General features: G+C 40.0%; 1 protein-coding gene across 1 annotated transcript in view; it reads right to left on the bottom strand.

Annotated features, from left to right (window-relative positions):
• The window catches only part of CMSS1 (cms1 ribosomal small subunit homolog), a 370,171-nt gene extending 352,633 nt beyond the window's left edge, over positions 1 to 17,538 (bottom strand). The window contains exon 1 of the mRNA XM_084875513.1: positions 17,313 to 17,538. Within this exon, the coding sequence (XP_084731639.1) occupies positions 17,313 to 17,376 (64 nt within the window). The 5' untranslated portion in view covers positions 17,377 to 17,538. The remainder of the gene's footprint in view (positions 1 to 17,312) is intronic.
• Between the last annotated feature and the right edge of the window lie 1,385 nt (positions 17,539 to 18,923).

The following is an 18,923-nucleotide window of genomic DNA, read 5'->3' as shown; positions in this document are numbered from 1 at the left end:
CCTGCACTCTGCCTCACAAGCCTGCCACATTAGCCAGAACACTCGGAATGCCCCTAAAGACACACAGGGCTTTTCCTCTCTCCTCCCCCCTGCTCTAAAGGGAAAGAATTCTCATCTGTCATTTAAAAATATATTTTTTATTGCTATCAGAGAGGAAGGGAGAGGGAGAGAGAGATAGAAACATCAATGATGAGAAAGAATCATTGATCAGCTGCCTCTCACACACCCCCTATTGGGGATCAAGCCCGAAACCCAGGCATGTGCCCTGACTGGGAATCAAACCGTGACCTCCGGGTTCATAGGTCCAAACTCAACCACTGAGCCATGCTGGTCAGGCTCATCTGTCATTAAGTTACCCACACTGAAAGGTCTGGCTCAAGCCTTACCTCTTCTGAAACCTTCCATGATCACCACAACCAAGAGTGAACTGCCTCCCTTCCAACACCTCCTATATCCCAGAGGCCACGGTTTGGGTAACAAGATATAATCAATGTGAGAGGCCAAGCTCCACATACATGGACAGGCATGGGGAAGACTGACCTGGGCATAGGAGAGGGAAGAAACCATGACCAAGGAAAAGCATAAGTCCTCACTGTTGGGAGACTCTTTATTCAAAGAACTAGAGCTATAGTCAAAGTCCATTCTATTCTAAAGATTAAATAAGCAAAGGCACAAATGTCCGGCATGAAGAATGAACTTGAACAGTCTATCAACCAGATGGGCCTTGGAGAAGGCTGGAAAGAAAAGCAACATAAATTAGTGAAGGTAGCCGAAACCAGTTTGGCTCAATGGATAGAGCGTCGGCTTGGGGACCGAAGGGTCCCGGGTTCAATTCCGGTCGGGGACATGTACCTTGGTTGCGGGCATATCCCCAATAGGGGGTGTGCAGAAGGCAGCTGATTGATGACTCTCTCCCATCGATGTTTCTAACCATCTCTCTCCCTTCCTCTCTGTACAAAATCAATAAAATATATTTTAAAAAAAAAAAGAAATTAGTGAAGGTGATCCATAAAAAATATATTTTTAAATGACAGATGAGAATTCTTTCCCTGTAGAGCAGGGGGGAGGAGAGAGGAAAAGCCCTGTGTGTCTTTGATCCATGAAGGCCACACGTATCAAAGCTTATAAGGAGGGGGCCAGCTTAACAATCCTGACACAGATGCAGGACCACCAGGCAATGAAGGGATCAAGGTCCAGTCATCATAAAGATAAGTACCATCAGCTAAGCCCAGAGACACTGGGACTACTGGTTTTGTAGAAGCCTAGAAACTTTTCCTAGATGATATACCCTAATTTCTCAAGTAGCATCATCACTTATTAAAAAAGACTGACAGTCCCAAAATCACACACACACACACACACACACACACACACACACACACACAAAAGCATTGTATTTTCCCAGCGTAGGAAGAGAAGTGTTAAGGTTCAATCGTGTCAACTTCCAAATTCTGCTTCCATTTAAGAATTAAAATAGTTGTAAACCAAGGAAGCTGTTTTGGAGTCAAGTCTTTAAGTTGTTCTTCAATGAATCTCTTATAACAAATGCATATAAACATCTGCTTCAATGCAGCCACTTTTCAAACAACTCAAATTCCTCAAGAATGAATTACTATCCTTCACTATTAGTTCACTATCAGTGAGTTGGTTGTTGTTTTTTTTCCTTCTCTTAAAAAGAAAAAAGAAAGAAAAAAGAAAGAAAAAGAGCTGTTCCTTTTCTGTTCTTTGCCTTTTAAGGGAATTAATTGATATCAGTCAGTCCTGAAGCCTCAGAAAAGTACAATTTCATAGAAAGGAGTTAACTAACAGATTCCTAAAGGATCCATGACATAAGAAACATTTAAACACTTGACAGTCCCTTCAGGGCAACAGGGACATGGTCAGTGGACAGGGATCATACTGAGAAGGATGATATCTTTCATAGTGATGACAGAAGCAGCACAATGTTTTTATTATATATAAAACTTTTTTCTGATTATAAAATTAATACATATTTGTTACAAAAACTTTGGAAAATATAAATGCTTCCAGGATTGCTGCTTTTAGTTTCTAAAAAGAGTAATGAGAGGGCTAGAAGAACAATGGACAATTATTACTATTTTTTTAGGCCAATCTATCAACTCTGGCCCTATTCCAGGTTTTCTTAGACTACTAGTGAGGAAGGAAATGTGCTGAAGGGGCCATCCTGTCCTTCCTGAACACCTCTGGGACCAAGAAGTGGCAGATCCCCCCACAGAGTACGAGTTTATGTAAGCTGTCTGCGTGGGCCAGACACAATGGACAAGGGGCCAGCCTGGTCACCGGAAGAGAGGGACAGGATTTCCTTTTCCCCATCTAGCCAATCAGTGCTTGGATAATGGTTCAATCACTGTGCATTGTTTAAGTACTGGAAAGAAATGCCTCCCTAGGAGGTGGCTCTCAGGACTAATTACACTCTTATCAGTTAATAAGATCAATGGCCTTGTGTAGGGGATGTGGGCATAGAATAGGGCAGACAAAACTCAATTCTCAGACTCTGGTTAGAATGTAAAAGTACCCAGTGTGGGAAAAGAGACCAGTGATAGCTGAGGACGAATTACATTTTCTCCCTGGGCTGTCTCAGCCACTTAAATGGTATCAACAATTTCTCTAGGATGATTCTGAAAGCAACATCTTTAAATTTTCAATGCCTACAAAACGATCCTACATGGAAGATCCAATCACAATTCAAGCTAAGCATGTGCTCACACTGCAGTGCCCTATTGCTCTTTCTATGCCCTTCTCTTGTTACTTGTGCCCTCAGTACAGATGGTACTGTAAGATAGTTAATCTATTACATTTAACCCCTTACCTCTCTAATCCAACCTTCACTAGTGTCCATAGTGATCTTTCTACAACACTGTTTTGATCATGGCAATTCTCCAGTCTCCCCCCAAACATCACTTACTTAGCACTTACAGTACTATGTGCCCAAAGTCCAAACCTTCTACCAGGCCACCATCTCTCACAGCTTCTCCCTATGAAACTCTGCACATATCCTGCACCCTCAGCAGCACATGCTACTGACCATCCTCGCAAATACCATCATGCTTTCTTACCCTGTACCTTTGCTTAAGCTGTTCCAAGGGCTAAAATAATCTTCTCTTTGTTCCTCATATTGAAGAAACTATATTCATAACTCAAGTGCCATTTACTCTGAAAAACCTTATCCTATCTAATATGCTAATTGATCACCACGCCCTCACAAAGATGGTGGCACCATAGCAATAAGGAGGGGATATGCTAATTGATTGTCATGCCCTCAAAGATGGCTGTGCCCACAGCCACAAGATGGCGGTGTCTAGTCCCCTCAGCCCCGCCAGGGAGGCAGAAATGCAGCATGGCTGGGCCCGCCCCCAGGCAGGTCCAGCCACTCCATGCACCTGCCTCCAGAGTCCCCCAGACCCTTCATCCCCCAGCTGCCCAGGGCCGGCCTGAGATGCAGGCAAGTCTTGGATGGTGACTGCGTAGCCACCCAGGGCCGCCCGAGGCTCAGGTAACCAGGGCTGGCCGAAGTTTGCACTGCCAGCAGAGACAGCAGCAGAGGTGTGATGGGGATGTTGCCTGCCCCTGATTTCAGGGTTGGCTTCCCCCCTTAAGGGCTTCTGGACTGTGAGAGGGGGCAGGCAGAATTGTGGGACGCCCCTAACCTCCAGTGCATGAATTTTCATGTATTGGGCCTCTAGTTTTTTATAATCTTCCTCTGAGTATCCAAAATACTTCTTTCTGTGCCTCTATTATAGCACTTTATTTTGCCTCTTATTGTAATTCTTTTTTATCTCTCCTATACTATAATTTCTTAAGAGCAAGAATCAAGTATCATTTATTTTTGAAATTCTCATATCAATATTTCTCTAAATACAATCACTGATTGCCTTTATCAGAATCACTTAGGACTCTGCAGATTTCCAGTGCAGGAAATCTGCATCTTACCAAGCCTCCTGGGTTACTCTTGGGGCATATAATGTTTCAGAACCAGTCTTACTCAGAGCTTCCATACTGCTGGGTGTAGGTGCTTGACAAAAGTGCACATGGTTAGCAACACACCTGTTGGCATAGCAGACTAGCATTTGTTCTTTTCACAGAATCACAGTCAGAGCCAAAGGACTTCATAGTGGTGCAGCTGCTTCATTTCTCAAACAATTCAAGGATAGGAAAAGACAGGAAAGAGTAGAAAATACTCTTCAGGGGAACTTTAAAAATGAAAGACTCACAATGCTCAGACCAAGTAGAATAAGGAGGAAAAGAATGTGTGATGGTATCCTTTTCTCGGTCCGAAGTGGTTAAAACAAAGCCCAGGAATTGGACTGCTTATTCAGCTGCCTCAACTACTAGGCTTAGTAACATATCTCCAATAATTTATTGAAGAGAGGGAGCTAGAAAAGGAAAACAAGAAAGGTAAAATAATCAAAGAAGTTATGATTATGATCAGAAATAGGCATCTTAAGAAGAGATATAAGGAAAGAAGACAAAGATGATAATAATGTTGACATTGGTAACAACTACCACTTTTCTGGCACTTGGGATGTGCCAGGGCCTTTCCTACACAATATCTCCCCAAATAATTTGCCAATAGGTATTCTAATCCCCAGATACAGACTACAGATGAGGAAACTGAGGTCTGCAAAGCTGACTTATTCAAGGACACTCAACTAGTTGGTGCCAGAACCAGAATAAAGGATCAAGTTTGGCTCTGCATCCTGTGCTCTAGCCACTAACCACAGCTGTTGTAAAATGTAAGCCTGCAAATGATTTTAAAAATTTAAATGGGTGCAAATATGGGAAAAATAAGGGGGAAGATACAAAAAAAAATCTAAAATGAAAAATCTGACAGATGAATAAAAAGAAAGGGGATAAACAAGGAAGACATTTTAAGATTAGTATATTTTGTTTTAACCTACTATTTCTACATGTGATGTTATATGTCTGGGCACAAAATGAAAGCAATTGGAGTTAGGAATGATTTTCCAAAACTGTATTTCAATATTTATTACTGAATTGCCCTCACTGCCCATGGTGTAATTACTACAGAAAAGTAATTTAAAATAATGTCACATTATTTTAAAAATGCATCAGTTTCCTCTAACTTTCACCTCAGAAACTAGACAACTCATTAATATAAATCACAGTACTGCAACAATATTTAAAACCAATGTTCTCTCACAGGAGGTTAATGGGAACAAGCTAATCAAACTACACAGTTTCCTTTTGAAGAACCTCTTGCCATATAAAACTATAAAATCTTTAGTGATAAAGTTTTACTGTATAATGAGGAAATTCTGAGAAAACAAGAGAAAAGAAGCCAAAGCAGCATATAAAATTCTGGGCTATCTGCCAGATTCATTATCTGTTTTTTTCCTCTCCCCACCCCCCTTCAAATTAACAGTGATTTATCAAACAATACAAAAGACAAAAGAAAGGAGAAAAATAATATTTCAAAGATATTTTTCTCCAGTTTACATTTCCTCCTTTTTATTACCATATCCATCACCATTATTTAGGCACTTTCCCATTAAACAGAGATTCAAAAAAAAACAACAACAACAAAAGACTGTCATTCAGATAACATCCAGCTTTGACTGCTCATTCCATAACTGGGTTCCCCAGGGAGTCAGGTGGCCCTGAATCCGCCCCTTCCCTGCATCACCCCAATGACCACAAATCAAAATGTCCTGAGGTCTTTAGGAGTCTCAAGCCTTTGAATCTCTGGAGCTAAAGTTGTAATGAGGGTCCTGAAGCCCCTGGTATTAGAAACACTCCTAAGGGTGCACTGTTTACTTAAACAATATGTTGCAAATATATCTGTAAAAAACTCAAAGAGCTTACAAAATTCATTTCATTTAGAAAAAAGGAAACATCCTGACTCCAGCTGTCTAACTAGGACCTGATAATATCCCCATAAATGCTGATTTTTTTTTCTAATATATGTTTGCCCTCCATGGTAATGTGAAAGAGTGCAAGGATCAATTAGAAACCAGGCTATAGAACTTAAACTTCAACTAAAACTAAAGACATCTTCACCTTCCTGTACTTTTGACCACTAAAACTCACTGCCACCTAATGACTTTTATAACCAGGAAGTCTTGCAGATTGCTCAGTTTGTTTTAGAACCAATGAACCAAATAAACCAACATTTTAAGAATTCAAGGAATACATTCTACAAATATACTCCCTTTTTCCCCCTACTGCTCTCTAGATAAAACCAATGCCTCTGTCTCATTGAACTCAGCATCCTTCAAACTTGTTATCTATTCCAAATCCCAATTTCCCGTTGAACTATGTAAAAAAAATTTTTTTTCTTCTTCCATGCATGAGCTTTGCACTTCCCTAATCTCTTCCAAGACATCTGCTTTATGATGAAACCCAGGAGTCTCGAACTCTGAGTAGAACATTCACTGTGTGGTCTTAAAAGAGCCATATGCATGAATTCCTTTCAATACCCACTCCTAATTTGGATAAAACTTTCTTGGAACTATTTGACATACTGTTCTATAAAAATGATCCAAGAGATGACATATTGTAATGGTTCATAACTCATTTACTGAAACATGCTCAAGTATAAAATTTGTACAAGAAAAAAAACTAAAAAAATACAGCATCATTTTTTTAAGATTTGGGAATGACATTTAGGGTTATCCCAATAAAATAACCAGCCTTTGCTGACATCTAGAGGTAAAAACTATGTAGTGAAATCAGAGTTATAAAAACCCCAAATTAGCTTGTGGCATCCATGTGTAGAAACAATGAGAAACCAATAACTTTTGGGCAACTGGCCCTACCAATGACCACTATCCCAAGACACATTGCTTTCACCAACACATCAGTATAGCTTTTAAAAAACAAGCCCACCAATACTGTGTTCCATACTGATTAGTTTATCGGACAGATTCCAGTTCTGAATAACCTGTAGTGCTCCTTAAAAACTCACATGCCCATATCCCAGTCCTAAACAAACCAAGTCAATGGGTGCTGAGATATGGTCTGGGCATCTGTAGTGTTTTAACAGCCCCGGCGGTGATTCTGATAAGCATTTTGGAAGCACTGGGTCAGGAAGCTCTGACCTTTCACAGAGTTAAACCTCCCCCATCCAGGTAGGCCAAAGTTCCAGGTGAAAGGCATTGGTATACATCTAAAGGAGGCTCAACTATGGCAATATTTCTCAAAGTGTGGCAGGCTGAGCACCTGCATCAGATGAATCACTCTGAGAGTTTTTTAAAATGTGGATTACTGGTTGTATCTGTAGACAAATACATTATAACTTCTAAGAGGAAGACCCAGGAATCTGCAATTTAAATAAAATCCCAACATAATAGAACCAATCTAAATTGACAAACTTAAATGACATAACAGAAGCCTATCTTAGAAAAGCTATAATTAATGCTATGGTCACAAGATCAGCTGACTTGAATTAGCCCACCACTAATTTCAACTGCAGCTATTAGTCATGGTTTGAACAATATGGCTGATGTTCACATCTCTGAAGTGTTTCCTCCTTTTTTATTCTTTAGTATAACTTAGTGTTGTCTTTTCTAAGTGTAAACTTAGTAGAGAAAATGTAGAGCATAAAAATCTATAACTCTACTAACCAGAGTTAATCACTGATGCCACTGGTGTATGTTCTCCAGCATTCTCTTCACACATACAAGTGAAAACATATAAAGTTTTTAATACTGCTTTTCACATTTCTGAATAAATACTTTGTATATCTTCAAAAGCATCATTTTCTTAAAGACAGCATAATATTATTCATATGATTATGATGTAATTCACTTACTCCATCCTGATTATTGGAGTCTTAAACTGTATCCATTTTTTCATTGTTATAATGTTAAAAACAAGCCTTGTGAGCATTTCTGATTATTTCCTAGAAAAAAATTCCAAGCAAAAACATGATTGAGTGGGTGAGTGTGAGTTTTAGGGATCTTGATACATAACTAACTACTCTCATAATTATCAAGAGGCCGCCCATCTCATCAAATCATTACTGGACACTGTTTCATTATTAAAAAAAAAAAAAAAAAAAAAAGAAAAAAGAAAAAAAAAAAGCTGTACCTATTTGAAAGATAAAAACATTGAATGCGCATTTCCACATTGAGGATGAGACCATGAGGTCAGGATGAAATGTAGGAATACCATTCATATAAGGAGGAGACTGAATCAGGATAGCAACATTTCATTTGCTATGCTGACTAAATATACCAATAGAAAGCATATTACCCATACAATTTATATTTTATTGAACGATTAGAGGCCCTGTCCACAAAATTCCTCTTGGATTGAAATTCCTCAGCCCAGCCTGTGCCCTCTTTGGGCCCTCAGGGGTCGTCCAACTGATGGCTTTGGCAGTCGGATATCTTTAGTGCTGCCATGAAGGCAGGAGAAGCTCCCACCACTGCTGCTGTGCTCGCCAGCCATTAGCCCAGCTTCTGGCTGAGTGGTACTCCACCCTTTGGGAGCGCACTGACCACCAGGGGGCAGCTCCTGCATTGAGTGTCTGACCCCTGGTGGTCAGTGCTCATCATAGTGACCAGTCGTTCTGCCATTTGGTCTATTTGCTTATTAGCCTTTTATTAAATAGGATTCATATTTTAACAAAGTCTGTGTAGTGTTTATTTGAAAATCTAACTATGGTTGCTATAAAAGTTAGGAGGCATTTTAAATAGTGAATGCTTACATAAAAAGATAAAGGGATTTCACTGTACTTGATCAGTATAATAAATGTGAAAACGAAAAACATAAGGCTCCCATAAAAGCAGTATAAAAATCTATGATGAAAACTATAACGCATTTTTAAAAGATTTACATTTTTAAGCTCACAGGAAGGAAAGGATGATGCAAGCAAAGAAGGGGAAATAATAATAACAATCAATACTGGACTATAATGGGAAAATTACAGTTACCTTTTCCTATTTCTTTAACAATGTGTTCTCGTCTAAGAGTATTTTTCCTTAATACACAAAGTAAGTATATTTCTAAGTGAATAAGAACTCAATCAAGATTTTACTCTTCACTTTCCACAACCCACTCTCCCAGTCCAGATAATTTAACTGTGAGTCCTCTCACCCCTCTAATAGGGTGAACAAATATTAATACAATTCTATCTCTACAATGGGTCTTCTCCCAACCCATGTCCTTATTAATCTCCCCCAGGACCTCCTCCCACCTATTTTATACACTATCTATATAATCAGTACAATTTTCTTACGTGGCCCCATGTACCTTCCCATTTTACCTCCCAAATATAACCTAATTAGAGGCCTGATGCATGAAATTTGTGCATGGGGATGGGGTGGGGTCCCCTCAGCCCAGCCTGCACCCTTTTGCAATTTAGGACCCCTCGGGGGACATCTGACTGCCAGTTTAGGAATCAGGCCTAAACTGGCAGTTGGACATCCCTCTCGCAATCCAGGAGTGCTGGCTCCTAACCACTCACCTGCCTGCCTGCCTGCCTCATCGCCCCTAACTGCTGGAATGCCTGCCTGATCTCCCTAACCGCCTCTGCCTTAGCCCCCGCTACCGTGGCTTCATCCAGAAGAATGCCCTCCCATTCCTGCTATTTAAAAACCCAAAAGTCTTCAGAGGCCCAAGTTAAGTCACGATACCTCCTTCTTGAAGCTTTTTTAGACCTCCTCAATTAAATTAAATGTTCTCTGGCAATCTCATGACCCTTTGATAATAATATGGAACACTACTCCTGTTTATCTCCCACCATAGTACTGTGATTGCCAGAACGCAAGAAAAATAATCTTTTTAGTACTAGGTAGGCTGTTGAGAGCCTTGTGTGTAGCACATGCTCAACACATGTTGACTTGCTTTACTGAAGTTTCGTTTTTTGTTTTTTGTTTTTCTAAACCTGGCAATTTTTAATCTAATGTCCCCCCAGAACCCAATGCTTTTAAAGAAGCCAAATCCTCCAAGCTGACTCCATGTCCTAAAAATGTCTGCTTCTCCACCAACTGTACCATTAACTACCTTTTGTTCTTCTGTTTAATTCAAGATCAAGGAGGTATACAAACAGAGATTCCCATCACGGATCCCTAAACCAAAATCTACAGGCATCACTAAGCTTCCCCCGAAACCTCCCCCAGGGCCAATGGATAAGCCCATTCACCACACTGGCTATGGGAAGCTACACATCATAAGGACTGTCACCTCCAACACTTTCCTCCACATGGGAGGGAAAAGGTAAGCCATGCCAATGCACTGCCTGGATACATTAACCTACAGAAAGACCTGGGAAGCTGAAATTACCACTATGGAAGGCCAAAGAGGACAAGCCATCTCTCCAGGAAATGAAGCAGCAGCAAACTGACAGGTGGTTTATTCACAGGTTGCTGGACCTGGTAAATGAATGTCATACTGAAGGAGTAGCACAACTACAATTATTTTCACCTATATTTGTGTAAGTGCATATATGCACAATCACAAGCCCAGACATACCCCCCAAATCCTCCTCCCACCTTTAATCCAACCCCAAATTGGGACTACCTATCACTATCCTGGGATAGGACTGCATTCACTAGGATAATTCAAAAGTTTTCTGGTGAACCCAGAAGTAATCCTTCAATCCACAAAGCTTGATTGATTTATATTTTGCTAAGAAGTTGTGCTGGCGAGAATTTCTAATCTGCTTCAAGTATGTAATATTACTTCCATCAATTAAAATATTTAAGGTCTAAAACTATGATTTTAGCAGGAGAAAATTAAAAAGTGGTAGTTCTTACCATTTTTACAGGAGAAAACAACAACAAAAATGAGTAATAGCTAAACACATCTATTGTGTGGCCTACCTGATAATCACTGGTACAGTAAGCACACTTGACTGCTGGTACTTAATCTTCTGTCCTATGTTTCTAGTAAGTTGTTCCCTCTATATATACCAGGCCAGGGACTCATGTTGTAAAGCAATCACAGGCTTGTAAGAAAAATCATTTTAGATTGGTATTGCTGCTTACTATAAGCAATCAGGACAATGAAGAATCAAAGTTCACTAATATTGAGTTATTTTAGGGAGAGATGAATCATTGTCCTAGGTGTTAAAAAAACATAATTTATTATTTCATAGGACATTCTTTAGTCAATATCTCTTCCCTGAATCAATGATATAAAAAAAAATCAGTTGATGCAACAAAAATTTGGCATCAGGAGACTCAAATTCCAACCCCGGTTTTTCACTCATTTGACACTGGGCTCATTCATTAGTTGAGGCATTGAGTTTCTCATATGTAAAACAGGACAGTTGAACAATTAATTCTTCAGGTCTCTTCCAGCTGTGATAATCCAAGAGTATGTCTAACTACAAAATGTTGGATTCCACCAGTCATCTATAAGACAGAACTCAGTCTGCTGACAGGAAGCTAAAATAATTATTTTCATCACACTGAACACTCTTACTGAATCAAGAAAAAGATGTATCCGTAACTCAGTGTGGACAGAGTAATAAAATGATGTTTTAAGACAAGGCATTTTAGACATGAGAGACAGTTACCGTATTTTTCGGACCATAAGACGCACTTTTTTCCCCCCCAGAAGTGGGGGGGAAAAGTCCCTGCGTCTTATGGTCCAAATATAGCCTACACATATACTGTAAAAAAAAAGTTTTTTTACTTGCCCGGCTATGTGGTCTCTGTGTGCTTGCCCGGCTCTAAAATGGTTCTAAATGCTGCTGTTTACTTTACAGGGTTGATTACATGTGTTTATGACAGTGATGTTGGGTTTTAATGCACATAAAATATTTTAGGACAGAATCTTTTTTTCTTCATTTCCCTTCTCTAAAAACTGGTGCGTCTTATGGTCCGGTGCGTCTTATGGTCCGAAAAATACGGTATATTTCATAAAGTTTCAGCCAGAAAAGAAGGAGGAGGAGTAGGAGAAGGAGGAGGAGGAGGAGGAGGAGAAGAAGAAGAAGAGCAACAGCATGACCCAATGTTTTCTGTGATCCTGCATGGAGAACTGGAGGCATGATGAAAGAAATCCTCATGGCTAAGGACACTGTTTCAGACAGCTGTCCTAAGATGGAACCAATGGAGCAGGAGCAAAGAAACTCATTCTCCACACTCATCATTAAGGCAAGCCTGCTTCAATGCATTGATGCCACCAAGCATCCTATTTCCAGGAGGATGAGAAGGGCTGGATGCATAGGCAGGACCAAACTATCCATGTCAGAAAGAGGGATAAAGTGCAGCATCCCCAGAAGGCAAGTGGCAAAGGGAGAAGGTGGGGAGGCCAGGTGAATGAAAAGTCTGAAGTCGAAAGTCTAAAGTAAAGGAAAGCAGTAAGAGGAGAGTGGAAACAGTGGACTACAAACAAAGGTGATGAAGCTGTGACACCAAAAATAGTACAAGAGACAATTCAGAGAGAAGTGCAGAGACAATTCAGAGGGAAGTAACTGGTAGGTAGTGCTGTGTAGCACTGTGTCTGACATAATCAGGTAATGTTAAGTGATCAGAGGAAGAGTGAATTAAAGAAAGAAGGGCTATTCATTTCAGACATAAGTGAAAAAATATGCTAAGATATGGCAATGGTGTATGATAGAGTCAGGAAAAGAACTTATGCTGGGTAACATTCAACGCTGATCATTATACTAATGGAAAGAAAAAATACTGGACCTCCTATAATGGAAACCAAAACGACTGAAAAGAAGCATAAAATAGGAAAAAACAAGTACCAACAACAGTCCCAGCAAATCAGAATACTCTGGTATTAAAAGAGGAGAGCAAAATATGTTTTATGTTGGAAATTCCAAAATTGTTTTCTCCTATGTTGGGAGACTCATGGCAAGCTGGCCTAAGTTCAAGAGCAAGAAAGAAAAGAGGGACAAGATATTGTATAAAGTACTAAAAACAAGGCAGGAAAATAGTTTTACTTCTCCTGCCATAGGAAAATAGGTATACTTCTCTGGCAATCAGCAGAAATCTGCTTTAAATGATATTACAGTTAAAATCCTATTAAAAGTCTTTAAACTAACCAAGTCTATTTTAACAAAAGGATTACCAACCAAAACCATACTTATATTAAGTAATATGTAATACAATGAAAATGCATAAATATCCAAGAATATTATTTGGAGTTCAATAAAATGGTGTTGGACCTATAACAAAACTAAAATAAAAAGAATCCCATCTCCTGAGCATAGTCCTGTCCCATTTTCTGCCAAAATGCAGCCCCTCTGAACAATGAAAATAAAAGCTGTTGTAATAATTCTACAGTGACTTTATGTAGGAAGAAGATAAAAATCCAAATGAATGAAAATAAATCCAATATGTAACATAAATTTTAATAATCCGATACCTTTATCCTGGAATCTTTCCTTAGCCCTTCATTTATTGAGCTTCAGTGATTTCTAATCTCCTTGTAACTGTTTGAAATAAAGTACAGGCACACAATGTGTTCTTTTATAAATTGAACACAAGATCTTCCCACAGCAAAAAGATTACGACTTCACATTTATGCACACTTGCTTTATTGCGGTGGTCTGGAATTGAAACTGCAGTATCTCCAAGGTGTGCCTGAATCTGATTTAGGAATGTGACTGCTCTAATACATGACTGATAATTAAGGACTGAGTAATGGAGTAATTAATGTAAAACATAAACTCTTCCTGGGTTATGTTTCAGCCTTTTTAAGTTATCCTGTCGCCTGTTTTTTGCCCCTGAACTTATGTCTTAAAGAAATATTGAATTTTGATTGAACCGCATTAATGTGCAAATACCATAATGTAAGCAGATTATGCTTCCCCCCCCAACTCCATTACAATAGGGTCAAGTTTAAGAACTCAATAAATGATTTTGAAAACAACATGCCCTGAAGTTGATCCTCTGTTGTATGTTATCAAAATCTACTGTAAATATTCCAAGTCTGGGTTTTACATGTAGAATCACTGCTCTACAACATCTACTATGCACGGCTGCCTATAGGCCTAATTTTCATGTGAAAAAGGAAAACAAACCAAACCCCTGGGTTATTCAGGTTTAAAGAAAAGATCCAAAGTGTTCCCCTACTTTGTCATTTTGAAAATGAATTCAGCATAGATAATGCAACATGATTTGAGGAAGATACTATAAAACATATTAAATATTACCAAAAAATGTTTACAATGTCCATTTCAGCAATCACAAGCAAAATGTACAATCACATGATTCTAAATGACAAAAGCTGTCACCTGTAGCAATTACTGGCTCATTTACAAAGCAAAAGTCTGTTGTCCCTTTTCAAAACATAATTTATAAAACTAAATCCAAATATGAATAAATCAGGAAATTCCTTGGCCTTTCTTTGTGAAATTGGGTAGTTGGTTAGTTAATTTACTGAGATAAGGAAGTCTGGATAAGAGGCAGATTTGGGAATAATTCAGTAATTGGGTCTCATTTGCATTTGACATTCCAATGAAATAAGTAAAGACTTTATGAAGACAACCAGATATTTGAGCCTTGAGCTCTAAGATCAAGTTTGAGCTCCTGGTAGAGATGGTAGAGTAGGTTTGCAATGGTGCAACCTACTTTTTTGTATCCAAGTAACCAATGTTCTTTAGAAGAGCAAACTTAAGGAGACTAAAGGTTAATAGAAACAGTTTGATAACAATGATCTATATAAACAGAAGGGTTTATAAGATATGAACCTCTTTAAATTGATAAAGAATTGTTATTTTAGAGATGATCCTCCTACCATTGATAATTAGAATAATTATCTATGAGAAATTTAAGTGCGCAGACTGATTTCAGATTACCTGCCTATGAATACAGCCTCCTCACTTACTAAATGAATAACACTGGGCAAATAATTTAACTATTTAGCACCTCAATTTTCTCACCTATAAAATTGGAAAAACAATAGTTAACTACCTCATGGGGTCCTTATGAAGATTAAATGAGCAATCAAAACATTATTTGTCACATAGTAAGCACTCAACAAATCCAAGTTAGTATTATTATCTGCAGTCTTCCACACTATACACAGAAGTGTCCTCAGATATCAGTTCTCTAGTTAGATGCTTGGTAAGAGATGACATCAAAGATTGAGAATTAACTAGGGAAATCATATGAAACATCCACCTAAGAGAAGTGTAGGCTAAGGGTTTTGCAGATGGTTAAGGCCATCCTATTTAAAGGTAAGTTATATGTTTGCCAAACATTCCTAAATCTGTATCTACAGCCCTGACCCAACCCTGGAGCTCCAGACCCAGCTGACTACTAGATATTTGACTAGGTAATTTAATGTTATTGAAATAAGAAGCCAAGAAGCCATGTAGTAATAGTGGGAAAATTGTGACTTAGAAAGTCAGACACATTTGACTAACCTCTTCCCAGATCTTTTCCTTGCTGTGTATTTCTCAGAACAATACTTTTCTGTTTTTCGTTTATAAAAATGACACTTACCTTTTAAAGACATTATAAAGATGAAATTCCTATTTATGAAAACATCTAGCACATAACTGATGCTCAATACAGGTTGATTTCCCTCCTTCCAAAGGGTAACTAACTTTAGAGACACATTGCTGGTGAGCAGCAAGAGACAGGACTAGAATCAAAAATTAGGATTCCCTTCACCACTAGAAAAGATTTTAATTAGTTCTTAAATGGTCTCTATCCTTTTAAGAAATATAGCTTTTAACATCTGAGTTAAGGGGGAGGGTAATTAAATATGGAACAACACATCCTACAAAGAAAGTTATTTGTGCCTTGAAACACAGAGATACATTTGCTAAGAATAAAGATGTAAGAGACTCAGGAAGTTTAATCGAGGACATATTACATTGGCCACTTTTAAAAAATGACTTCTGCTCAAGATCATATATGTATACCATTCATTTAGGGTCATTTCTATTGGCCGAGTATTCTATCAATAGTAATATATTTAATGGAGACATTTTTATTAAAGAAATATTGTATTAAAACAAAAATGACACCTGCTCGGTTTGTACTGAAAGCTGCCCTTGTGGAATGATGCTTTAGTAGAATTTTGTTGTTTTTAACAGACATTTCACAACTCATATTTCAACATTAACATTTGTAGCAAATATGTATTAAGTGTCAATCCTATGCAGGGCCCTGTGGACTGTACGGACATACGGACATAAATCAGACTTTGGCCTTGTTCTAAAACAAACAAACAAACAAACAAACAAACAAACAAAAACCTTCAGAAGCTAAGTAGAAATGCAGGCCAACTTTGAAGAAAGACAAAGAACATAATTAAGCCTTCTGGGACTTGAAAAGTTCAGTGCCAGATCTATGGGGAGAAGTTACTTCCTGCTATCTATTCTAAGATAAAATGCCCCGGGCATTTGCAGTGGGTACACAGAGCATAGTAAACACCGTATGAATTGTGTGAGCTTAATTCCAGCCTTGTTTCTGACTCCAACTAGTCATGTGCACTTGTCAAATTCCTTTACATCTTTAGGTCTCACGTTCCTCAACTGCAAAATGAGTTCAAAGGATGATCTCCGAGCCTCCTTTAGGCTCCAAGAGTCCAAATTACATCATTATGACGGCGATAGCGAGAAAAAACTCCAGTTTATATTTACCCCACCCTTATCATGTGCCAAGCACTGTGCTACAGTGCATCGTTCATACGATCTTCACTTAACCTTCACAACAACCTTATGAAACTGGCATTGTTATTATCCTATTTTTTTTAAGAGATGGAGGAGGGGGTGGGGGGAGGGGGAGATAGAGCCGTGTTATGAGGCTGGAGTAGCGGTTTGAAGGGAAGCAGTCTGAACGTACTCTAGGAGTTTATTCTTAACCACTACAACCCAAACTGTGTCTTCACGAAAACTGTCTTATCCACTAAGACAGTGTTTCCCCAACTTCTCTTATGATGAGAATCACTTGGTGGAGTTGTTAAACTACAGATTCCTGAATCCCAACTGTAAGATGCTGTAAGATAGCTCTGCTGCCCGAAGTGCAGCATTAGTTAAGAAGTGCTAAGAGCATTAGTTAAGTATACAATTTTACCTATATATTCCCAAAAATTCTAGTTTAGCACTGCACTAAGAAATAAGGGGGGTGGGGTGGGAGGGAACCCTACAAAAACACAGAGCTTGGAAAAGGGTCCTTCCTGGCTGGCGGGCCGCTGTGAGTTAATGTCACTCTCATCTGTTCCACGTGTTAGTGAGTCCCAGCACCACCTCCCGGCGGTGCCCGCGCGCTCCCCGGGCTGTGCGCTCCACAGCTGGACGCCCCACAGCTGGACCGAACCCGTGACGGGACCGGCGACGGCCGGGGGGCGCGGGCGGGGCGCGCCGAGGGGCTCGGGCGGGGGAGGCCCCGCGGGAGCGCGGGCAGAGCGGGTACCTGGGCTGCTGGCGGCTCCCGCCGGCTGGTTCTCCCACCAATCGTCTCCAAGATCGTCTGCCATCTCCACGCGGGACTCGCCGAGGGCGGACCACGAGGGGAAAGCTCCCGGAGGCAGACACGCGCCGCCTCTCAGCCAGGGGTCCGAGGCGGCAGCCGCACCACCTCGCCTCACTCAGACTGCGCCGCCTCCGCCCCGCAGCGATGGCGTCAGAACCCCCGTCCCGCCTCCCGGGCAGCCGCGCCCAACTCGTCGCAGTTTCCACATCTGCGCTCCTGGGCAGGCTCTATTTGGAGATTCAAAATAAACCCCCACAAAAGCACCAAGACAAGAAGACGCATAAGCAAAAAAGGAATTGTATTTTAAATGGATTGTTTTAAAGCTTTAGGTTTTACTTTTGCTTGCAGTTATTGTCGAAAGTGTGAAAGCGGATGCGGAGACAGTTTTGCTCTGCTCAGTTTCAAAGCCCCGGAGCCGCGGGACCCGACCCCAGCACGTGGCTGTGTTTTCGTGTGTGTGTCAGTGTCTGGGCGGGCGTCCTGCGCTTATGCAGTTTTTGCTCTTATAAAAGGTGCACGAGAGCTCATGACCATGAATGTTGGGCCTTTGTTGTAGATGTTGGTACTGCTCTTTTTCTACGATGTGAGTAAAGAAAATGATTGTTCTGTAAGGGCTTGCCCACGGAAAGACCCTGCTTGTCCTAAGAGTTTAGAATGGACTCCCTCACCCCCTTCCATTGTGCAACTCTCTCCCTTCCCCTCCTCCTTGACCCCCGCCTCCGCGCCCCAGGCATATGCCCTTGACCCCAGTAGAACCTGGGACCCTTCAGTCCACAGGCTGGCGCTCTATCCACTGAGCCAAACCAGTTAGGGCCCTACAGAGCTTCTTGTCGCACTTTCAAGGTGTAGTGCCAGAGATGGGCAAGGAAAACCTGATGGGCGCCAAGTGCTGCAGCCAGCTGTAAGGTAAGTTTGGACAATATTTTCAAGCTGGTCTTTTTACACAGCAGTAAAAATTTTAGGGAAAAAGAAGTATTAAATACACGCAACGTGGCCTGCACTATGCTTGGTTTAAGTGGTTTAAAGATGTGGAAGATAGGATGGCGCCTTCCAGATGTCACCAACTAGAGGAAAGGAAATAAAACTTTTAAGACTAAAGGCTAATGATAAGATACATCCTGGTAAAATGACAAAGACCAAGAACCTTAATCTGATCAGGATAGGATTAGTCATTATGTGAACAATTACCCAAACCCATCCAGCTAATAGGTGGTGTATAAATGCATTGCAGTTAGACTTATCAGCGTCCCCTAAGTACCCTAAAAGAGAAAATAGGAGGTATTAAAGTGGCAAATGTATCAATTAAATCATCTGTAATCGTAAAAATGAATGTCTTCCATGAGAGAATGTAAATAAATGGCAGATGATTATGGTGGTTGACAGATTATTTAAAAGGAAAATTGGATAAGAAATTCCAATGTGGAGGAGGAAATGCCATGACTAATAAACATATAAAAGGATGCTCTGTCTCACTGAGCATACAAAAATCTGAGACATACAAAAAAAGGCTATGTTGGGATACTGTTATTTTCATTCAGTAAATTGACAAAA

Source organism: Pipistrellus hanaki, assembly GCF_964339955.1.
Source record: "Pipistrellus hanaki genome assembly, chromosome: 2".
Classification (NCBI taxonomy): Eukaryota; Metazoa; Chordata; class Mammalia; order Chiroptera; family Vespertilionidae; genus Pipistrellus; species Pipistrellus hanaki.
The sequence above is the reverse complement of the archived record's forward strand: the minus strand, read 5'-3'. Positions and strand labels throughout refer to the sequence as shown.